The following is a 25450-nucleotide window of genomic DNA, read 5'->3' as shown; positions in this document are numbered from 1 at the left end:
CCTCAGCCTTAATCATAAGGTCTAAGGTAGATCTGTTTTTACGAAAACCAAACTGATCGTTGTTCACAGTAGTTTGAGTTTCCAGATACCAGGTGAGGCGACGATGTACCATTTTTTCCAGAGTCTTACCTAAGCAGCTAGTAAGTGAGATTGGTCTATAATTATGTGGGTCTGATTGGTCTTTTCCTGGTTTTGGAATGGGTAGAACTACAGAATGGCGCCAAGATAGGGGAAAGTAATTTGCGACAAATATCCGGTTGAAAAGTTTTAGGAGAGAATAAAGAGATTTCTCATTTAGATTTTTTATCATTAAGTAGAATATGCCGTCTGGACCAGGTGCACTATTGACAGATTTTTTTAGAGATTCTTCTAATTCATATATGGTAAGTGGTTCATTATAAGAGAGGGCTGACTTCGTTCTGAAATTTATTTTATATTTTTCAGCTACTGATTTGCATTTTAAGAAAGTTGGATCATATGAGGTTGATGCAGAATGGTGAGCAAAAGATTCCGCGAGGATGTTTGCAATATTCTCGGGAAGAGTTACCTCTTGTCCTTTATAGACGATGATAGAGGAGGGAATTGATGGAGACTTTCCGGTAAGGCATCTTATTTTCCGCCAGATCAGTCCTGCACTTGAGTCTTTAGTGACAGATGAGGCAAAACGAATCCAAGACTCTTTTTTAGCTTTTCGCCGGATGTATCGGGCCTGGGCTTTAAGTTTCTTGTAGATAATCAGATTGGCAGTGGTTGGATTTTTTCGGAACTGATTCCATGCCTTGTTCTTTTCCCCCTTAGCAGTGTTACACGCCGAATTCCACCAGTAATTTTTTGTGTTTGAATCCTTTAATTGAAGTTTTAGGAATGGCTGTAGCAGCTGCCGCCAGCATTTCTTCTGTGATGTGTTTAACGGCGTCATCTATGGAGGGATGATGGATAATATCATCATCTAGTGTAACGCTTGATGCATATTTATTCCAATCAGCTTTTGAGAATTTCCACTTGGTTCGACTACTTGCTGGTAAGTTTCTTCTTGTGCAGAGCTTACAGATTATAGGAAAATGATCACTGTTTAATGGATTTTCTGAAACTCTCCAATCGAAATCTGGAAATAACATTGGTGAGCATAATGACAGATCTATAGCAGAAGTTGAGCCTGTTGGAAAATGGACATAGGTGTCGGAGCCTGTGCTCAGCAGTGTGATATTATGCTTTAAAAGAAAAGCCTCTATCGTGCGTCCCCGGTTGTCTGTATATAAAGATCCCCATAACTGGTGATGCGCATTAAAATCACCCAATATGCAGAAAGGAGAAGGTAGTTGTAAGATAAGATCATCTAGTTCAGTTATCGGGCAGTTCTGATTTGGTGAGATATATATAGATACGAGAGTAAGCGTTGTGCCAAGAGCGAGGCGTACTGCAACTACTTCTAAGGTGCTTTGAACAGGAATACATCTGGATGGGATTTTACTGTCGATCAATATAGCTACACCACCATGTGATCCATGGGCAGAGATCCTGTCTTGCCTGAACAAGGTATAGTTTTTAACTGAAAGTGTCACTTGTGGAGAGAGATTCGTTTCTTGTAGACAGATGCCTACTGGATGATGCTGATTTATCAAGTCGTGAATGTCATCTATGTTGTTACGGAGGCCTCTACAATTCCATTGAATCAACTGTTCCATTATTTAGCTTTTGAGGTAGAAATTATTTCGGACTGTTTTTTAGAACCAATCTGTTTATGGCGTTCCAGTTTTATTTTATCTTTTCTCGGGAAAGTGGGTCGTGCAGTATCCATGTCTTCCTCAGCATGTATTTCTAAGACGGTTTCATCATTGTTGGTGGTGTTATCGGTTTCCATATCTGCGGTTAAAGTATTTTGCTGTTTAAGATTTCTCAGACTTTCAGTATCTGAACGTAATGGAGCAATAGTTGGTGGTACGGTGACTGGGGTATTATTTGCTTGGTCTTTTAATTGTTCTTTAGGGGACTCCTGCGGATTCGCTAGAACAGTCCGAGCCCAGCCGGAAATGGATGTAGCTGGTGGTATGGACACTTCAAGTTTGTGTTCCTTCTGATTTGTATTTTTGTGTTGCAGCTGCATATGTGAGTTTCGGTACTGTGAGCAAAACTTGTTTCCTTGCTTCTTGATAAGTCACTTTGTTTTCTATTTTGTATTTCTGTATCTTCTTTCCTGTTTTCCAGGTTTCACAAACTTTTGAGTACACTGGATGGCTACCGTTGCAGTTTGGACATACTGGTGTTTGTGCTGGGCAGTCTGTCTGAGTGTGTTCCTTGGATCCACAGTTGGGGCACACTGAAACCCCTCTACACACTGTTTGAGCATGGCCAAATTTTTGGCACTTGAAGCACCTGAGCGGATTAGGGATATAAGGTCAGATATGGCAGTTCAGATATCCAGCCTTAACTGTAGCTGGAAGGATTAGTGTTGAAAATCAGTATAACACTGCGTGTCGGAACCAGTTCACCATCTTTCTTGATTTTAATTCGCTTTGCCTGTATAACTTTTTGATCTTGTAGCTCTTGGACTAATTCCTCTTCAGTAACATTTAATAAGTCCCATTCAGAGAGCACTCCTTTGGATGAATTTAGGGTGGCATGTGGAGTTACTGTGACAGGAATATTAGCAAATTTTGAGATTCTCAGTAGGGCTTCAGAGTGCCTACTATTCATAGTCTCTATAAGTAGATCTCCGGAGCGGAGTCTTTTCACCATTTTAGGTGGTCCGGCAGCATTCTCGAGACATTTCTTGATAAGAAATGGAGAAAGTGCACCAATTGGTTGACTTGTTTGGGAATGTATTAAAAGAAACAGTGGTGATTCCTTTTTGGAAACTTCTGTTCTTTGTCTCTTAGGATGGGAAGTGTCAAATTCGGTTTGGTCTGTACTTGGACAGGTTGAGGCACGAGGCTCAACATATGGATAACTATCTTTGGAATCCATGTCAGCTCCTTTTAGCCCTTGGCAGAGAGCCTTTTCTGCCAAGGTTACCGGCCCCGCCATGGGGAGGCAGGAGCAGTGCCGCTAGAGTGACCAAAAGTTAGTTTGTTAGATTTAAGGAAAGAAAAAAGAAAGGTGGTTTTCCTTTCTGTAACTTACTTACAGTTCGTAAGAGTAAGTTAACAATAAATAACTTTAAACGTAAGAGAAAAACTTTCAAAATTAACAAGAACTGTCGCACTGAGAAAACGCTTTGTAAATAGCTCAGAGAATCGCTCGATCACAATAACGCTTGGCACCCGGGGCCAATGAATTAGGAATGTAGAGCCTAACGCAGCAAAGTAGATAGCCTGCTTTTATCGATGATGGTAGATTTGGCATATTGAAAGTAAGAATAATATTCCTTGTAAGTAGGGCTTGCAAACCAGTTTTCATATTGAGTTGTTAAAACCGAAACCAAGCTTCTAAAACCGGATTCAAATATTGTCTTAGTCAGCCCTCAAATATAGTTTTTTGTTACGCACATTTTCTTCTGCTTGTTTGTTTGTCTGGATCGTTCAACTGCTTTATGTTTTAAACATGTTTTTTATTTTATTTTATTTTATTTTAAGGTACGAATCTCATGGGCAAGTGGCCCAAATCTAGGAGGGGTACCTTTTATCTTCCCACCTGTATCGTGGCATGATGCAGGTGTACTCATTTACGACTGAGTGAGTCGGAGCGATAGCGTAAAAGAAAATGCTCAACATTTCTCCGTTCCATCTATCTTGTTCGCCAGGCAAGTTATGGAATGTGCCTTATTGATGGTTACCCACTAGAAACAGATTCGCTGAATATTGCACCAAATTTCAATCATAGAAAGTTTTTTGCTTCTTCATTCCTATTAAATTTGCGATCAAATGTTCTCCAAAAAGCAGCTTCACCAAATTTAGCCTTTATGTAATTTTGAAAATACAATAGATTTAATTGGGGAAAAAAATTGCGAATAAAGAAATAAAAAATTTCTTTTGTGAAAATTTTGAAACTTGCCTCGTTTAGACTCTTCATCCAGTGCTTGCGGGAGTGATGCATAGTATTGTGCCTTTGTTATCTTCAATATTTTTATTTAAAATTGTCGGTGATATAAATTCCTACTAATTAATATTTATTACTCTTAATATGTCTAAGATGAAATCAAATGTATGGAATTATTTTGCTCAAAAAGCAAAGATGAAGCACAATGTTCGAAATGTCAGAAGATAATGAAGTCGTCTGGAGGATCTACATCATCTTTGATGTTGCATTTAAAGAAAATGCATCAGATTGACATTAAACAAGATAACAGTAAACCTCCCGTAAAAATGGTAAGAATATTAGAAAACTTTATCGTTAAAAAATCTGGAAGAAGAGATTTCAAAATTAGCTGCTTTAGATGGATTTTCTTTTAATTCAATTGCCAAGAGCGAGTTTATACAAACAAGCCTTCACCTTCAGAGAAATAAATACAATAAATTACCACCAGCCTCAGTGAATGGAATTAAAAATATGGTTCTGAATTATTATAAAACTAAGAAAGAAAAACTCATTCAGCATTTCAAAAATTCATTGGTTTTGGGTGCACGGTATTCATTGACTCTAGACGAATATACGTCTATACAAAATAAAAGGTATATGAATATATATGTGCATTCAAAAGACAATCATTGGTCGTTAGGTCTTATTGAGATTAATGGTTCACTTGATAGCAGAAGAACTGAGCAAATTGTGAATGGACACTTGAAGGAATTTGGTTTGAACTTGGATGAGGATATTGTTGCCTGCACCACCGATGGAGCAGCAATGATGATTAAGTTTAGCAAGCAAATTACGCCTAATCATCAACAATGTATAGCCCATTGTATACATCTGTCAGTTATAGATGTACTTTATGAAAAAGCAAGCAATTATGGTGCCACAGCCTCTGAGTCTCCCAAAGACAATGAAGAAAATGAAAATAATGAAGAAAGTAGTGATGGTGAAGAAGTTGAAAAAAGACAGCAAGGCATGCTTTATCAAACCAAATTTACCAATGAGCTCATTTATTTCTTCAATCCAATGGCCAATATTGCACAAACTATTAACAAAGTCAGAAAAATTTGCAAGCTTTTTCGAAAATCGCCTTCCAAAAATGACATATTACAAAATTTTGTTAAAGCAAAATTTAATAGGAAAGAATATAAACTTATATTAGATTGCAAGACTAGATGGGATAGCACATTCTATATGATTAAGAGATTTTTTGAAATTGAAAAATTACATTCCAAATGCTCTATGTGCAGTACTGTCAACTGAAGCTGTCTGACGATGACTGGAAAACACTTGAATTGCTAAGTGAAACTTTGCGACCAGTTGAAATGATTCTGAAGGCTATAACCTCAGAAGATACAGACTTACTTAAAGCAGAGTCTTCAATAGAATTTCTGCTTGCTAAGCTTGATATAGAAGAAAACCCATTTGCTTTAAAGTTTCACCAAAGCCTTTTGCAGCGTTACAATGCAGGACGAAATTTCCAAACTGTGGCTTTGCTGAGCTATCTGCACAACTCCAAAAAGTTTAGGAAAGAAGATTCAGGTTCAAGAACTTTTGATTTTCCAAGTAAGCAAGTTTCAAAAAGCATGCTGAAGAGATTTATCAGAGATTATTTGAAAAACATTCCGAAGGAGTCTTGAAAGGAGTCCTGAGTGTTGAATGAAGAAACTGAAAATAAACAAACTGTTCTTTTAGTAGAAAACAAAAACTCGTATAGTTCTGATGTTGCAGATACACTCGTGCAAGAGTATGATAGTGTAATAAAGAGATTAACTGAAGAGCCTTCAAAATATCCGAGTGAATTGGAAATCAGCAAAGAATTTAAAATTTTGGAGGCAACTAGCAATAGAAGTGAAAAGCTGGAGAAAGTTTATAGGGCACTGCTGACCATTAAACCAACAAGTGTCCAATCTGAGAGAGTTTTCGATCACTGGTCTCTTTAACACAAAAATAAGGTCAAGTCTACAGGAAAAATGCTTAATATACTGTGTTTTTTAAAGGATCATTTTCAGAAAAAAGCTGAGCAATAAATAGTAAAGTAATTTCCCCAAGCTGTTTTTTTTCACATTATTTTTATTTATTTATCATTATTATTATAGGGCTTATTATTTTTTTTGTTTACTATACAAGAAGATAGTTTTTATTCAAAGGATTTGAATACAATTTGTAATTTGGTATAATCTCAAGCTGGTTACTTTTTTGGAGCATTTTAATTTTTTTTACTATAAGAGGTAATAGATTTTGTTTAAAAGATTTGATTACGATTTGTACAATCTACCAAAGATAAAATAAATACCTGTGTTATAGCTTTTAATTATTTTCCCTAAGTCTGAGAAAATCGGTTTTAAAACCGGTTTTAAGAGTAAACTTCGGTTAAACTCGGTTTTGAAATTTCTCGGTTTTATGCAAGCCCTACTTGTAAGTATGAGTGTATTGTCTTTTTTAGTCATAATCCTTTTCACTGCAATCACATTTTTATCTTGAAGCTCTTGCGTTATCTTCTCCTCCGTAACATTCAATAGATCCCAGCTGGATATAACACCTTTGGATGTAGTTAGGTTTGCATGTGGAGAAACTTTTACTGGAATTCCAGCAAAATTTGTAAGTTTTAGTAGTTTCTCCGAATGTCCACAGTTTGTCTCCACTAGTAGGTCCCCTGATTGCAGTCTGTTGACTGTCTTTGGAGATCCTGCCAGATTTTTCAGGTGTTTCTGGAACGGAGAGAGCTTACTGAGCAGCTGATCTGTAAGAGAGTGCATTATTAGAAATGCAGGAAAATCTGTCGCTGAGGAAATGGTTTTCAAGCTCTTGGGTTATGACATGTCATGTTCAATATCTTTCTCTGGCCAAGAGCTTGTCGGCTCTAGAGGCAGAAACACATTTTGATCCATGTTTGCTCCTTTTGGCCCTTGGAAGATTAGCTTTTCTGCCAAGGTTTCCGGCCCTGCCACGGGGAGGCAGGAGCAGTGCCTGGTGTGACCAAGCATAAAGTAAGTGTTAGTAATAGAAGTAAGAAAAATAAAGAAAGATGATTTTTCTTTCTTGCTCTATACAAGTACTTTTGTAACAGGAGCTGTTATTAAATAAATAAATTTCTTAAGGATAGGAACTTAAAGAACTATAAATTGCCTTTAGATAATCGCGGTTTAAGCACAGAGAAAATGCTTTATCACAATCGTTTGGCACCCAGGGCCCAGAGAAATGGAGTGGGGTGTAAATCAGAATGTCTTATAATGGGGGATTTTAACTTTACAGATATTGAATGCAACTTGTCGATTGGTCACACACTAGCAAAATTTTGTGGAGTCCAATGGAGGACTGTTTTCTACGGAGGCATGTTAGAGAGGAAACAAGAGAGACTAACATTATTGATCTGATAATCAGCAGCGATTATCAATGCATTAAGAATCTTCAGATAAAAGAACCACTAGATGGCAGTGATCATAATACATTAATGTGCCATTTACTTATAAATGTAACTAACAGTTCCTAGGTGATTTTAATGTTTACAACTACAGCTGGTTTCCATTTTCTAGTTACACCAACCCAGCTGGTCAAGATGCTGAGGCTTTTGTAATTACTAATGACCTCGCACAGATTGTTCATTTACCTACCAGAATACCAAACAATCCACCCACACAGCCAACATGCTTGATCTTTTTCTCACAAACCCTGCTAAGTACAGAGTCAAGGCACTTTAGATCACAACTTGGTGATTATCTCTTCTCCAATGAAGCAGTTCTCAAGTGGCCTTTCTCAACCTTGGCATTACAAGAATGCAAAATGGGATTATCTGCAATTCTTCTTTTCCTTCATTTACTGTTTCAAATCTTTTGATGTCAATGTTTGCTCAGATTGTGTCAGTGAAATTATTCTTGTAGGGATGGAATCCTTTATTCCCCACTCCACCTTAAAATTGCATCCTTTTTATCTAAGCCTTGGTTTTCCAATAATTGTGCTAAGGTCATTCAAGAGAAGAATGTTGCATACTGTAATTGGCTTGTTTCCAAATCTCCACGTTCATTTTCTGCCTACACCAAAGCTCGCAACAATTGTAAACAGTTATTAATCAGTCCAAACTAGATTTTGAACAGGCTAAAAGTAGAAAACTTGCTTCTTGCCCAAATAGTAGCCGACTATTCTGGTCTCTTGCCAAAGCTATTGGCTACAACTTTTGCCCATCTCTGTTCCCACCTCTGTCTAAACCATGGTTCTATTGCCACTTCAGCAAAAGATAAAGCTGACCTGCTAGCATCCTATTTTTCTTCCTACTCGTGTATTGATGATCTTGGTAAATCACCTTTCACCATTCCCGGTACACTCCATTCAATGCCTCCTGTGGTGGCCCCCTTCTGACATCCTTCAAAAGGATGTCAGAAGAACATTCTTTTGATGGAAGATGAATCTTGATTCTAAGAAAGCTCCAGGTCCTGATGGTATTTCTCCATTTGTTCTCAAAACCTGTGCTCCTGAACTTTCTTATTCCAAAGATTTTTGTCCTTCTTGGAAATTTGCCTGTATCCAGCCAGTTCCCAAAGAGGGTGACAAATCCGTCCCATTGTGATTACTTCTACTCTTTCTAAAGTAGTAATGGAGAAATCAATTAACTGCCATCTCTTAAGCTATCTAGAAATCTTTCATCTGATCAATGATTGCCAGTATGGATTACATCAGTGTTGAACCACTGGTGATATTCTGGCTTCAAGTTCAATGAAACACAAGCAGTTGCTCTTGACATTTCAAAGGCTTTTGATGGTGTTTGGCATAAAGATCTTCTAAATAAGCTTCCATCTTATGGTTTACCAACTGTTTTTTGTAATTGGGTATCCAGTTTTCTCTCTAACTGCTCACTGCAGATGATAGTGGATGGCTCTCTCTGTCTAAACTTAAATAAATTCAAGACAGAACTAGACAAACATCTGGAGTTAATGGATGTGTGAAATGGGAAGGGGTCCCCCCCTCGCTGATGCTGTATAAGCTTGCTTTCTTGCATCATATGCCTCTACTAATGCTAATGCTTTGTTCTGAGTTTTATTGATGCATTAGCAATTGAGGCTATAATGTGCCAAAACCAGCTTCAGACTGAATTCTACAAATAAGCTGTTCCTTTGATGAGCTAATGCCATGTTCTCTATTTTAATACTTTTTGTTCATAGATGGCCATTATAGTAAACTCGGAAATAATATGAATATTACCAACCTGAAGGTTATCCAAAAAGGTTCCTTTTTTTGGATAACCATTGGTCAATCTTGATAACCTAAAGTGGTAATTTAAATAAGATGTTAAGTTTGCTTATTAACTTTTAAGTTTTAAAATTGTCTCTGAAAAATAATTACAGTAATATGTAAAAGTTTTTTCAAAATGATGTAACTTTACACTGACTTACACCAATTCCTGAACTTTTATTCAGTATGATAATGATGTTGTTCCCTATGGTCCCATTAGTCCTGCCAGTGAGAACTAATGGGACCATAGAGAACTCTAATCCCAATTCACTCACAAAATAGAAGGAAGCAATGTTAAGGAACATGCAGGTATGAGTCACTTTTTTTTTTTTTTTTTTTTAATTTATGACCTGCACAACTGATTTTCACTGGCTCACTTGTATTCAGTATAATAGACAGGTTTGGCTATGTGCCTTGCTGCTGCCTCCTTTAATATTACCAGATAAATACCATCAGCTCCTCCGGCCATTTTCATGTACATGTACGTAGTTTCTCTTCCAATCCATTTTCTATGATAGCACAGATGCTAATTCTTGATACCTGCTTGTTGTGTAGCAACTGCACAATATTTGTTAATAATGGCTGCATATGACTGCTTTGATGGATCTTGCACTATTTGTTGTCTTGCTTTTTGAAAAGTCGCTTTTCGTTTCACCTTGTATTTTTGTCTCTTATTTTTTCTTTCCAAATGTCACAGTTTCTTGAGTAACCTGGGTGGTCCCTCAGCAATTAGAACAGTGTTGTGATGCTGTAGGCGGTCTTATGTAATGTAATCCTTAGATCCAGAATTTGGATATACTGTTTCCTCTGCACATTGTCTGAGAGCATCCAAATTTCTGGCATTTACAGCAACATAAGCATTTGGAATATAAGGATATGGCAACTGGGGGGTAACCATCTTTTACAGTACTTGGAAAGTCTAGCATATTAAAGGTATGTAGACAGAGAGATGGTAATGTGTGGAACACATTACCATTTATTTGTGTCATAATTTTTGGTCTGTGTCAATTTCTGACCGTGCAGTTCTTCAAGCTTTTCTTCTGTTATATTCAACAGGTCCCATTTAGATAACACCTTCAGATGGATTAAGGGTGGTATGGAGTCAGATTTTAACAAATATCACCCAATATTCCTCCAAATATCGTAAGCTGCAAACAGTAATTCTGAATGTTTAGGTTGTGTTGTATCTACTACTAGCATCCATGTAGCCTTTTCCCCATTTTGGGTGATCAAGAAGCATTTTCTATATACCTTTGAATTACAAACAGAGAGAATTTGCTCGTGCTCTTTATTTAGTGAGTGTAGGAAGGGGAAGGAAGGATATTCAGGTGGTTGAATATGCTTTTAGGTGTTTTCATACCAGACTAGTTTTTGAACGAAAAGCCTCTTATGGCAGATATGGTTCCTTTTCCATTTCGACTCACTCTGGCCCTTGGGGATTTCTTTTCCTTCCAGGTTCCTGGCCCGAGCACAGGAACCTAGCCAGAAAAAAAAATCCCTTTGGTTGGCAATGCCACTTAGTGACCAAGCATAGGAGGAAGTTAGCAGAGTTAGTGGATATAAATAAGATTCAAGAGAAAGGTGCTTCCCTTTTTCTGGGGTCTCTTCTCATCACTTTTCGGATAGTAGAACTACAGGAGAAAACAAGGAAGACATTAGTTTCTGTAGAAAGAATGCTTTTGGGGCTGCTTTGTCACTCTATTTATTGGAAAATGAAAAAGACCTCTGAATAATTGTGCAGCCGGATATGAATTGTTTTGAGCAGTGCAGAAAGGCTGCCGGGGAAGCTCGTGGGGTTTTGTCACTGATATACAGGAATTCTGCTATCTAGGTTAAGGAGATGATTATACCACTGTATAAGGCAATGGTTAGACTGCATCTTGAATACTGTATACCAGTCCGGGAGGCCTCATTTTAGGAAGGATGTGGATCTGCTAGAAGGGGTGCAGAAAGGGGCAACAAGATTGGTGATGAAAAATCGTAGCTGAGTGGTCAGAGCACGAGTGCAGTAGCACGTGCTCTGAGTGGATCGGGGTTCAAGCCCGTGACTTTTAAATACAATTAACATTTGTATTGATGATTTATTGTAAACTACACTGACCTGGTGGTCATGCTACAGTATAAACAAGAAAAGGGTACTCTTACTAAGAAAGAACTTCAGTTCTGCAAACTGCAGTGTCTGGAGACTAGGCACCTGCAAGGTGATATTTGTTATTTGGTTTTTTTTTTTTTTTTTAGGAGCATTAGCAACTAAGGCCATATTGCTCCGGGATATGCGGTGGTCATTCCCTGACCTTTCCGCATTCTCCGTATTTGGTGGTGACGGGCTCGAACCCCGGTCTAATCAAGAAGCATGTGCTATGCACTGCTGCTCCTTCCCACCTGGCTACGGAGGCACCGCAAGGTGATATGACTGAGGTGTTTGAGGCTTTGAAAGGATTGGGCGAGCTCAATGCTGGTGGTGACATTCTTCCTCTTACTCAGACTACACACATGGGGAGGGGGTGGGAATTCATACTGAGGAAAGATAGTTGCAGACACACCTGCAGAACTTTCCCTTCAGCCAGCAAGCAGTTAACTATTGGAACAAATGTCCATCTGTTGTTGTAAAAGTGGTTACTTTGAATAAATTTGAGGCAGAACTATACAAACCACTGGAAAGGATGAACAAGTGATGTTGGTAGTTTTTTTGTTGATGCCATATAAGCTTGTTTTCTCTCACATTTGTTACTACTAATACTAATTTATAGACTAGTTTCTACTTGCTGTTTGTTTGAGCATCCTCTAATTCCTTGGCCAGTCTCATCAGTTCATCTGTCGCCCATATATATACAGTCGATTCCGGTTATTTGGGACACATTGGGACTAGTGCATTTTGGCCCAATTAAGCGGCTGCCCCACTTATCCGAAGTTTCACATAAATAGTTAAAAATACAATGGACCTCTCGCTTTACAATTGGCTCACTGTACAATCAAATCACGTTATGATGGACTCACCATAGTAAAGTACCATTCACTATACGATGTGTAGTAAGTGCCGGTCATTGTGATCACGTTTGTGAAGTGAATTTTAATTCTATTAAACGGCGATTCTAATGAGCGAAAATAGGAGGAATATTATCCACAGGCTATAAAAGTAAAGATATATTAAGCACAAATTTAACCTTTATTACCTTACCAATTAAAAAATTAAATGATATGTGAAAATTGGAAGAATATAAGTGATAATCGGAATAATTAATACGTACTATAATATGTACATACTAACTAGTTGACATTTCTGCTCACTCACATTTGTGGGTGGGGTTAAAATTTAAAACAGTAAAAAAATAAGCAGCCAATAACAAAGAACACGGCACACACAAATTGCAAGTAACACGATATGTGCAAGTGAGAACGGAATAACAAGTTACGAAGCTTTAAAAATAGGAATGAAGAGAAGATTCTGAAATTTTTTTTTTTATATGATTGAAGATTTTATGGAAGTGTAAACACATTTCACCATAATAACCCACAGAATTCCAGCTGTCGGTATTATCGCAAATTCAATAAGATCAAGTTTACTATCCGTTTGTGATAGATTGCACTAACAGAAAAGCCCAATAAACAGGTGACTGCTAATTGTTTTTATTGTTTTATGGTTGTGACCTCCATAAATCCAACCGAACCACGTGGTACGGTCAGAGACAATCGTAGTGATTATCCCCTAATATAGTAGGGTAATCTCCAGCGCTGCGGTCTCCTGCCCCGATTAAACGGCATGTTGTACCAATTAAGTGAAATAAACCCTGGCTATTTTCTCGATTGGGTTCGGATTTTTAAGATTTGCCCAAAATTAGCGGCTGCCCTGATTAACCAGTGGCCCAAATAATCGGAATGCACTGGGTATATATATATATTTAAAAAAATGTCTAAGACTACTGTAGTCACCTTGAAAAAAGCAAAATACCTTTCCTTTACCTTTCGCAGTAGTTACATATTTCTGTAAATCCACATCGATACACTGTGATCACTGTCATCTAGTGATTTTTTTACCTGCAGATTCTCAATGCATGAAGAGTCACTGATAAATAAGATCAAGAATATTACTCTCCCACGTGGTGTTGCTAACGGTAAAGCTGTTATTGAATAAATCCAGAACAGTTCTGCTACTTTGCAAGTGATCAGCCCACGTGTCAATATATGAAAAAGTTGCATGGAGTCACCAATAAATAAGATCAAGAATATTATTCTTGCAGATAAGCCTTCACCAGATTTGTTACGCTCTCACACAGCAATCAATGACTACAAAACTTCTTGCAACCACAAATGCCACATTATCAGTGTTCAAGAGCAATCAGGAATTAGCTATAACTTATTTAGATATAGAGGCTGTGTTTGATGCTGTGAATGTCCCTTCTCTATTCTGGCTTTTAGAATCATACTGTCACATTAAGGGAGACATTCTGTGCTTTCTTGCTGCTCTACTTAGCAAGAAGTCGTTGTGACCCAACATAGGAGGAAGATGCGATTGGAGGGCTGTTACAGTTGTAGTCCCTCAAAGTAGCATACTCCCTGGATTATTATTCATGGCAATTATAGCCCCACTAATATAGAATAACCAACAAATCATTTCTTACACTAATGGTCTTAAGATTCTTACCCTAGGCCTAGTCCCAACCTCATCCTGACCACTAACCACATTAATAATAGTCTAATGAAAATTGCATCCTTTCTTCAGCACTTTTGCCTGACGATCAGTCCAGAGTAGACCAAGACAATATTCTCTCTGAACACCAATCCCACAGTAATCTCTCCAGTAACAACCAAATCCCTGTTATAACTACACATTCTGACTTAGATGTAAGGTTTGGCCTTAAACTCTGTTTTAATACTTAACTGGATAAGCTAGCCTAGTTGGGCCTTAAGTCTGCATTGGACAACAAAACAAAACAAAATCTGCTGCATATTAAGGCTCCTGGAATCATTAATATATAATGATTCCAGGATTAGAATGATTATAATGATTGTCTACCCATCACTATTGTATGTGTCCTAGGTATGGGCTCAGCCACAAAATGACCAAGAAGCCTCTCACTGCATCTGAATATTAGCTATTGAAGTGGACCAGGTGGTAGATGACCTTCATCAACCGGTGAAATACCACCACTTTGCTTATTGGAGGCTTGAAGTGGTGAAACCCATGTTTAGTCTCTAGAGCAAAGTTTCCGGCATCCCCTCTCCCCATACTTCTCCTTCAACCCATGCACGGTACTAAGTACTATAGGTTTTGATACCTTTCGTGTTTGGGGTTCTCATAAAAAAAAAAAAAACCAACTGAAAGTTCAATCTAACACCGCAAAACAGAATAGCATTAGCAAATGCAATGTGGGTGCCAGAGGCTGATCATCAAAGTGAAAACGGTTGCAAGGAAGTGTGGAGAGCGCTCTCTCTCACTGTTTGTTATTAACTTTAAAGTTTCTACTTGTAAATACCCTTTACTTTGTAATTTCCTCTCATTGTTTCTTGGCATGTTAACCCCTAATCTGTGTGCCATGATAGGTAGGTTGTAACATTAAGAGTAGCCATCTTAAGTTCAAGTTTCAATAAAGATGCTCTCCCCCCCCCCCTCTTGTGGTCTCACTATATGCTAGCATAGAAAGCATCACTGAATAAAGAACAGAACAGTTCTTCTGAACTGAACAGAACAAATCCAGAACAGTTCTACTACTGTGCAAGTGATCAGCCCACGTCAATATTGAATCATTGAAATTTACTGGTCCACTGCATTTGTCTGTACAGCTCTTCATTATACTTAATGCAGTCATTTGACCTATAACATACCCATACCCTCATTTTTGTTTTTCCAGTGTTTACATCCCACCTGAGTGTGCATCCCTATATCAACCAGGTGCACTGCCATAGAATCTATGCTTGTAAGTGTTAGGTGGGTCGGAAAAACTGCTAGCTTGGGGGGAGACAAAGACCAATAGATTGACAGTAGCCACTGGCAGAGGTGAAAGAGATTCTTGCACTGCTTCTATTAGAATGAGCAGAAGCCTGAAAAACTATATGCATGGTATTTCAGAGACTGCTGGGAGCCATTGCGGTACAAGTAAACACATGGGTTGTGTTAGGGTAGCTAAGAATAGAAACAGGTGCAGGTATACTTGTGTGTACACCAATGCTAGGAGTTCAGTAAATAAATTTGATGAATTTGAGGTATTGCTCAAAACATCAAAGGCAGATATTGTTGGGATATCAGAGACGTGGTGTCACACAGATATAAGGGATGCAGAACTGCAATTTGGGGAGTACAACGTCTACAGAAAGGATAGACAGGATAGGAAGGGGGGGAGGGGTTATGCTATTAGTTAAGAAACACATAAAAACCAAGGAAGTGAAGCCAGTCGACATCGCTGGACAGTGCAGTGTTGAGTCAGTTTGGTGTGACATAAGCATTGGGAGATCAAAATTGAGAGTAGGAGTGTGCTATAGGCCTAATGACTCTGATGAGTATAATAAGGAACTGTACAGGGAAATAGAGTGGGCCAGTAAATCAGAGAGTCTTATAATGGGAGATTTTAATTTCCCAGATATTGACTGGAATTTGGGGGCTGGTTACTCACACACTAGCAGGGCTTTTGTGGATTTATTGGATGATTGTTTTCTACATCAGCATGTTCGGGAGGCACCTAGAGGGAGTAATACTCTTGATTTGATTATCAGCAGTGATTCTTCATGCATTAAGAATCTGCAGATAAATGAACCACTAGGTGGCAGTGATCACAGTGTGCTGAAGTGGGATTTACTGAAAGAGGTTACTACCATTAGGGGTAAAGGGAAGGGTTATTGCTTCCGTAAAGGCGACTACGATGGAGTGAGACAGTATTTAAATTCTATACAGTGGGACCGACTGATGATGTTACCAACAGCAAATTCAAAATGGGAAGCATTCAAAGAACTTATCTTGGAAGCTACTAGGCTTTACATACCAACTAAGAAATATTGTTCAAGGTTTAGGCCAAAATGGATGTCAGATGAACTAATGAGGCATATGGCAGAGAAGAAAAATGCATGGGATACTTACAAATTAACACATGACACAGAAGCCTATGATAGATACAAGTTGATATGCAACCAAGTTACAAAGGAGGTTAGGCAGGCGAAGGCAGATTACGAGAAATCCTTGGCAAGGGATGCAAAGAAAAACACCAAAGAGTTCTTTACTTATGTAAACTCTAGAAGGAAGGGGATGAATCAGATTGGTCCACTTGATACTGATGGGTCAACTGTTGATGATCCTGCTCAGGTAGCTAACAAACTAAATGAATATTTTGCATCGACATTCACACATGAGGAGTTATTCAGCAAGGGGAATGCCAGAGGTGTATTCAACTCTAGCAGTAAGCTACAGAATCTTGAAATAACTGAGAGTAAAGTGGAGGAAAAACTGTTGAAGATAAACACAAGAAAGGCACCCGGGGTGGATGGGATCTATCCAGTTATATTAAAGGAGGCAGCAAAGGAAGTAAGCAAACCCTTAGCCATAATTATGAGAGCTTCCTTGGACTCAGGGGAGGTACCCATAGACTGGAAATGTGCAAATGTGACCCAATTCACAAAGGAGGATCAAAGGCTGACACAAGTAATTATAGACCTGTGAGCTTAACTTCTGTTCCAGGAAAATTAATGGAGGCACTGGTTAAAGAAGCACTGCAGGATCATTTAGACAAGTCTTCAGTTATAGCTCAGACACAGCATGGTTTTGTTAAGGGGAAGTCTTGCCTGACCAACTTGATTGGATACTATGATGCAGTCACAAAAGAACTGGATGCAGGGAATAACTTTGATATTATATACTTGGATCTTAGAAAGGCTTTTGATACTGTTGCACATGGAAGACTGCTACACAAATTGGAGCAGTGTGACATTGGAGGCAAATTGCTACTATGGATAAAGGGGTGGTTGAGGGGGAGAAGACAGAGAGTGGTAATCAATGGACACTGCTCATCGTGGACTAATGTTATTAGTGGAGTCCCTCAGGGCTCAGTGTTGGGTCCATTATTGTTTTCTGGATTTATAAATGATATTGATGATGGTATATCAAGCTTAATGTCCAAGTTTGCAGATGATACAAAGGTTGGCAGGGTTGTCAAGGACACTACTGATGCTATGCTGCTGCAACAGGATCTGGAAAGGTTGAGCAGATGGGCTGAGAGGTGGCAAATGAAGTTTAACATTGACAAATGTAAAGTACTACACATGGGGAACAGCAACCCCAGAGCAACGTATCAACTCTGTGGTACTACACTGACAGTGTTAGAGAATGAAAGGGACTTGGGGGTGATTGTGCAGGCAGATATGAAGTTCTCTGAGCAGTGCAGACGGGCTGCAAGAGTAGCTCATGGAGTATTGTCAATGATATACAGGAATTTTTCCAGCAGGGATAAGGAGGTGATTATTCCATTGTATAAGGCAATGGTCAGGCCACACCTAGAGTACTGTATACAGGTCTGGAGGCCTCATTTCAAAAAGGATGTAGAGCTGCTGGAACGAGTACAGAGAAGGGCAACAAGATTAGTGAATGGAACAAAGGGGTGTTCTTACGAAGAAAGGCTTAAGTTTTGCAAATTACAGTGTCTGGAGACTAGGCACCAGCGAGGTGATCTGATAGAGGTGTATAAAGCCTTGAATGGTTTAAGCATGCTCAATGCTGATGGGATTCTTCCTCTAGCTCAGAAAAATCACCTGAGAGGGCATAAATTCAAATTGAGGAAAGACAGATGTAGGATAGACGTGCGGAAATTTGCCTTTAGCCAGCGGGTGGTTGGTTGGTGGAACAGACTGCCATCCCTTGTGGTGGAGGTTGATAGCCTGAATAAGTTTAAGGCTCAGCTGGACAGGTATTTTGAACGAACAGAGGGGTGAAGTGGAAGTGGGGTTTTTTTTTTTTTTTTTTGGCTGATGCTGCATAAGCTTGCTTTCTTGCATCAAATGCCTCTACTAATGCTAATGCTAAAGCTAATCAAGAATATAACTGATCCCCACCTCCCTCCTGTGCCCCTTCTGTGAATATACTCTCCATATTCGAATTCCAAATCTCTTCCATCCTGGGTGGCACCACATTTCTGATATCCCTTCAATATCCACATCTGATGATTTAACCAATACTTCAAACTCCTCAAATTTATTTATTGTACTCCTAAGCAGGGCCAACCTTGAGGATATGCAAGCCCTAGGCAAAAGTTCTTTTGGGGCACCCTGTAAAAATGTTTATTATGAAATGCCCTACTTTAATAATAAAAAATAGGGCATAGGGGAAAGCTTGGAAAATTGGGATTACACAATCAATATAAAAATGTAAAGCAAATAAATCTGCATATATATCTAAAGAAATATATACAAATCTGAACATATTGGCGGCACATGCATTTTGACTAGAATGCATTTTGACCTACATTACAATTTGAAAGTATATTTTATCTGCAAATTTTATAAGGAACACGAGCACTCGCTCCCATCATTACACTACTGAATATTACCGATTCTGACAGTGTCCATTGCCATTTACAGTCCCCCTCAAAAGTACATGCCCTAGGCACATGCCTAGTATGACTAGGCCTAAGATAGGCCCTGGCATAAAGAACAGAACAGTTCTACTACTGTGCAAGTGATCAGCCCACGTCAATATTGAATCAATGAAATTTACTGGAATTTTACTCGGCAAGTTGCTACAACAGATAAAAGAATAGTTGAGTGAGAGAAGACAGGGAATAGTAATCAATGGACACTGCTCCTTGTGGACTAAAGTTATTAAAGGAGACCGTGGGGTTCGGTGTTGGGGCCATTGTTGTTTTCTATATATTTATCAATGATATTGCTGAATATATATCAGGATTGATGTCCAAGTTTGCAGATGATACAAAGGTTGGCAGGGTTGGTAATGACAGTAATGACAATATTCAAGGAATATTGTCATTACAGGAAGGGAAGATGGGTTATGCTTTTAGTTAAGAAACACAAAATCTAAGGAAGTGCATCCAATTAATGTTGGTGGACAATGCAATGTTGAGTCCGTTTGCTGATACATAAGCACTGGGAAAGCAAATTTGAGAGTAGGTATGTGTTATAGGCCAAATGAATCTGATGAGTATAATGAGCAAATGTGCAGAGAAATAGTGGGCCAGTAAATCGGAGTGTCTTATAATGAGAGATTTTAATTTCCCAGAGATTGACTGGAATTTGTGGGTTGGTCACTCACACACTAAAAAGGCTTTTGTGGATTTATTGGATGATTGTTTTCTATAGCAGCATGTTCGGGAGGCAACTAGAGGGAGTAATACTCTAGATCTGATTATCAGTAGTGATTCTTCATGCATTAAGAATCTGCAGATAAAGGAACCACTAGGTGGCAGTGATCACAGTGTGCTCAAGTGGGATTTACTCAAAGAGGTAACTACCATCAAGGGTAAAGGGAAGGGTATTTGCTTTCGTAAAGGTGATTATGGTGGTCTGAGACAGTATTTAAATTCTATACGGTGGGACCAACTGATGATGTTACCAACAGCAAATTCAAAATGGGAAGCATTCAAAGAATTAATCTTGGAAGCTACTAGGCTTTTCATACCAACTAAGAAATATTGTTCTAGAGTTAGGCCTAAATGGATGTCAGAAGAACTAATTAGACATGTGACAGAGAAGAAAAATGCATGGAATACATATAAAATAACAGGTGACGCAGAAGATAACAGGTGACGCCTATGATAGACATAAGCTGGTCTGTAACCAAGTCACAAAGGAGGCACAACACGAGAAATCTTTGGCAAAGGAGGCAAAATAAAACAGCAAAGAGTTCTTTACTTATGTAAACTCTAGAAGGAAGGGGATGAATCAAATTGGTCCTCTTGATATCGATTGTTCAACTGTTGATGATCCTGCTCAGGTAACTAACAAACATTTTGAATGTTTATTGTAGATGAATATTTTGCATCTCCATTCACACGAGAAGTTATTCAGGGAGGGGAACGCCAGAGGTGTGTTAAACTCTGGCAGTCAGCTAGATAATCTTGTAATACCTGAGGATAAAGTGGAGGAGAAATTGTTGAAAATAAACATAAGAAAGGCACCTTGAGTGGACGGAATCTATCCAGTAATATTAAAGGAGCCAGCAAAGGAAGTAAGCAAACCCTTAGCCATAATTATGAGAGCTTCCCTGGACTCAGGGGAGGTACCCATGAACTGCAGATGTGCAAATGTAATCCCAATTCACAAAGGAGGATCAAAGGGAGACGGGTAATTACAGACCTGTTAGTTTAACTTCTGTTCCAGGGAAATTAATGGAGGCACTGGTTAAAGACGCACTGCAGGATCACTTAGACAAGACTTCAGTTATAGCTCGGACACAGCATGGGTTTGTTAAGGGGGTAGTCTTGTCTGACCAATTTGATTGGATACTATGATGTAGTCACAAAGTAACTGGATGTAAAGAATAACTTTGATATCATATATTTGGATCTTAGAAAGGTCTTTGATATTGTTGCACATGGAATACTGCTGCACAAATTGGAGCAGTGTGGCATTGCTGCTATGGATAAAGGGATGGTTGAGTGGGGGAAGACAGAGTGGTAATCAATGGACACTGCTCTTTGTGGACTAATGTTATTAGTGGAGTGCCTCAGGGTTCGGTGTTGGGTCCACTGTTGTTTTCTGTATTTATAAATGATACTGATGATGGTATATCAGGCTTAATGTCCAAGTTTGCAGACAATACGAAGGTTGGCAGGGTTGTTAATGCTACTAATGACAGTACGCTGCTGCAACAGGATCTAGAAAAGTTGAGCAGATGGGCTGAGAGGTGGCAAATGAAGTTTAACATTGACAAATGTAAAGTACTGCATATGGGAAGCAGTAACCCCAGAGTAACGTATCAACTCTGTGGTACCACACTGACAGTGGTACAGAATGAAAAGGACCTGGGGGTAATTGTGCAGGCAGGTATGAAGTTTTCTGAGCAGTGCAAACGGTCTGCAAGAGTAGCTCATATTGTCTTGTCAATGATATACAGGAATTTTTCTAGCAGGGATAAGGAGGTGATTATCCCCTTGTATAAGGCAATGGTCGGGCCACACCTTGAGTACTGTATACAGGTATGGCTAAGTTTGACTGTACAAAGGCTGTAAGTTTGGAGACTGGAGACCTCATTTTAAGAAGGATGTAGAGCTGTTGGAACGAGTACAGAGAAGGGCAACAAGATTAATGAATGGAACAAAGGGTTGCTCTTGTGAAGAAAGGCTTATGTTCTGCAAATTACAATGTCTAGAGACTAAGAACCTTCGAGGTGATCTGACTGAGGTGTATAAAGCCTTGAATGGTTTGAGCATGCTTAATGCTGATGGGATTCTTCCTCTTGCTCAGAATAATCGCCTGAGAGGGCGTAAATTCAAATTGAGGAAAGGCAGTTATAGGATATGTGTGCAGAAGTTTACCTTCAGCCAGCGGGTGGTTGATTGCTGGAACAAACTTCCATCTGTCATTGTAGAAGTTGATAGCTTAAATAGATTCAAGGCAGAACTTGACAAACATTTGGAGCAAGTGGATGGGTGAAATAAGGGTTTTTTTTTTTTTTTGGCTGATGCTTGCTTATAAGCTTGCTTTCTTGCAACATGTGCCTTTGCATTTGATCAAAATGTCAAATGGTAAAAAGGGCACTGAACAGAAGACTTATTCAATGCTCATAAATTACGTTAAAGAGCAATAAAAAAGATTTAATTTCTGTGAAACTATAAAGGTTTGAAATGATGAGCTAAGAAGTGAAAGTTTTTTTTTTTTTTTTCTATTTGCAATTAGCAAATACCTGTCTTTTCTAACTTAGTATTTACTACACTACCAAAAAAGTCCATTTACTATACTACCAAAAAAGTCCTCCTAAGAGTTCACTAACATAATCAGAGTAATGAACTTAACTGCTGTGCAGTAATGACAACCCCATTTCTGAAGTTAAGTATAATAACTGTGAAAGTAAAGCTGTAAAGGTAACTTTGTACAGTCAAACTTAGCCACACCATGCTGTTGGACAACTATGGGTCTACATATTGACATTCAAAAACTAATTTAAAAATTGAAAGAGAGAGAAGCAAGTAAAACACACAATGTTTACCATTACAAGTAGGTGCAATTAACAGAGATATTGAAATACAACACAAATACTGAAATAGTTTGAGAAAAAATGCAACTCTGCCTTATTCTGAAACCAGTCACAATGTTGCCTTTGAGTTTTCAATGAATGAGAAATCTGCCTTTGTGATGATGTCATTCAATTAAAAATTATATCAATAACTTAATGGACTAATTTCTAAAGTGAGTGTAAACCCAAAAATTGTCATACAACAGCATCCCAGACAGTAAAGCATAATGCAGAGCAGCATTCTTTTCTCAAACTGTCCTCCAAATTAACATCCTTTTAACCACTTCTGTGCAACACACTCTTCAGCTTTGATTCCAGCTAAAACAATAACATTATCATTACATTTACAGATTTTTCATGAAGTTACTACTGTACTCTGCTTCACATCATTCCATGTAGATAGCTTGCAACTAGCACTTTCATGTTATGATTTTTAATATGGCCCTTTCCTTTTCTCCTCTTGCCCTGATCATTGTCAAATACTTTTCAAATGTCTCCTTCCACACAAATATGTACAGCAGAAATGACTGATTTATTGACTGTATGGGGGATGTGATATTGGAAAGTGAAAAAAAAAAAAAAAAACACAAGAAACTATGAAAAATTGGTGAAACTATTCTGGAAAAAAAAGTTTTGAACTATATATTTTATTCTGCATAAATAAGACAAAGGAAGATGAATATAACGGTATATAACGAAATAGGTAAAGCAAACACCACCACAACGGATCTTATACACAGTGAGCAATACAAAAAATAGCATGATCACAGGGGAAAAAAAACACTTTATTAATTAACGATACAACTAATTTCTCTAAACCATCAATTTTTTTATAGATATATTAACGCTTACCGATCGTTGTAATTCTCCAAGCCATATAGAAGCCTCTTTCCCTGAGGTGTCTGGATTATTATATAACGCATGAATAGCTTGGCATACTGTCTCCAAAGTTGGGGAAGAATCCATTTCTGAACTGTTGGAAATGTCGAATTATGTTCCAGATATATGTTAAAACAGTAAGCTGTGCAATTCCTATAAGAATGATAAACAAAGCACCGCACTCGGCGAAACCAACAATTCTTTTCTGGTGACAGTTGATCTCTCGGTTAACACTTATACAGCGCACTAAGTAAGAAATGAAGAAATTCCTTAAATCTCACTGTATCAATTTCTATTGCAAGCTTGCCCACTTACAATATAATACTTACTTTATTAAAAAATAGATTGGCATTACTATACAATATAAATTAACTCGAAAACAAAATCTCATCATTACTGCAAAACCCTAACAGATGCCTCAACCGGGCCATTATAGTAGCACCGTGTAAGTTCATTGTTAAACGTGAATGAATACTGTATTAGAAATAAATAATGGTATTTGAATTAAAAAAAAGGCCGACTTAATAAATTATACATAAAAACGTTTATATATGAAAAATAAGTTGTCCTGAGGTTTCTGAATTAAACACTTCAACAGCTTACTAAAACAGATATTACATAACCTGCACAATAGGAACGCAATACATAAAGTGAAGCGTAACTGGCAAATAATACAACTAAAAGAAATAATATTTATAAGTACATTATCGTCAAGTGTTCCAAAACGAAAACTTCGAAAAAACTGTTTTACGAAAAGGGAGGTGGCACGACGGTCCAGGGACCATAATTTAATTAGGTGCAGAAGAAAGGGGAAAAAACAGTTTTAAATTATGGGATCCATGAGAAGAAACTCAAACTCCCATATTACACTGTCTCTAAATTATGTGTGTTCTCTGGAACGGATTCACGTTCTGATGGACACTGACGCTCTGAAAAAAAAAACAAAAACGGAACTCGGATCGTTGACTGGATTTGAGTGCTCTTTCCTTAGGGAGGGAACACTCGGGAGTACCACAGTGCATATTAGCATCACCCTACCCACACCGAGCAGAAAAGACTAGGGTTCTAATCCCCCCAATGACGTAGGGAATTTTTATTGACTTTTTTCAAAATATGGCTAAATTAATTGGTCTCAATAGAGGGTTGCATGTTTTTTTTCTCCCGGAACCTCTTCGGTTTTTCTTCCAGCAAACAGGTAAATCTATCACACAACACAGGCAATTTACATATAATACATAATTCCTCCAAACATTTCTCCCTTTGTTGTTGTTGTTGTTATGACGCATAAGCTACTATGGCTATAATGCGCCTATTCATTTTTAATATAACGAAATGAAAAATTTTCATCAAATCAGAACTGATTAAAAAGTCCACTTTGCTTCAGAAAGCTCAAATTTTGCCTTGTTTCACCAATGAGTTTCTCTAAAGTAATTGGTTTATCAGGGTTTACCAGTAATAGCAGGGTTGAAGTTCTGTCTTGTCTATAGTAGAGGCACTCAATGAGAATGTGTTTAACTTAATGTGGGTCCTTGAGGTGGTCACAGACATTCTTTCAGATATGCCAGCCAAGCTGTACTTCCTGTCTGGATGTCTAAAACACTGATGGAACTGATATTCGGGTGACACTCAAGTCAAGTAAACCCAATTTCGGTAAAGTCCGGACGGTCTGTGCAAGCCAAATCTTCTGCTTGCACTTCACGATGGTGGGACTGTTAGTAATCTCGGGTATAACCTCCATGCACAAGTACATGGCGGGTGACCATCCAGGTGTCAACCAACGTAAGCAGGGGTCCAGGTGTGGCGCCCACACCACATGGAGGAATGCCGCCCCTCTATGTTACCAGGCAGTACTAGGTGGTAGATGACTCTCATCAACCAGTGCAATACCAAAAATTTGCTTATTGCAGGCTTCAAGTAGTGGAACCCGTGTTTAGTCACTAGAGCTACGTTCCGGTCAACCCTTCCCTATCTCTTCCATCATGCAGTATGATTGATGACTTTTGAGGTTATGATGAACATTGTGGTGAAATCCATTATTCCTTATATTTCGAGGGTCATCATCATCAGCCATTTTCAATCCACTGCAGGATGAAGGCCTCTCCAGCAACTTTCCAGTTCCTTCTGTTTTGAGCACTGGCCATCCATTTACTACTCAAAAACTCATGAATTTCA

At 38.4% G+C, this 25450-nt stretch overlaps 1 protein-coding gene across 2 annotated transcripts in view; it reads right to left on the bottom strand.

Moving 5' to 3' along the window:
- The window catches only part of LOC150074954 (transportin-3-like), a 742971-nt gene extending 719238 nt beyond the window's left edge, over nucleotides 1-23733 (bottom strand). For both annotated transcript variants that reach the window (XM_090388987.1, XM_090388988.1), the window contains exon 1: nucleotides 23252-23733. In XM_090388987.1, coding sequence (XP_090245113.1) covers nucleotides 23252-23365 — 114 coding nt within the window. In that variant the 5' untranslated portion in view covers nucleotides 23366-23733. The remainder of the gene's footprint in view (nucleotides 1-23251) is intronic.
- Between the last annotated feature and the right edge of the window lie 1717 nt (nucleotides 23734-25450).

The sequence above is a fragment of the Mastigoproctus giganteus genome, chromosome 14 (assembly GCF_048544385.1).
Source record: "Mastigoproctus giganteus isolate SK-2022 chromosome 14, ASM4854438v1, whole genome shotgun sequence".
Taxonomy (NCBI): Eukaryota; Metazoa; Arthropoda; class Arachnida; order Uropygi; family Thelyphonidae; genus Mastigoproctus; species Mastigoproctus giganteus.
Note: the sequence above shows the minus strand (reverse complement) of the source record. Positions and strands in the feature narration are given on the sequence as shown.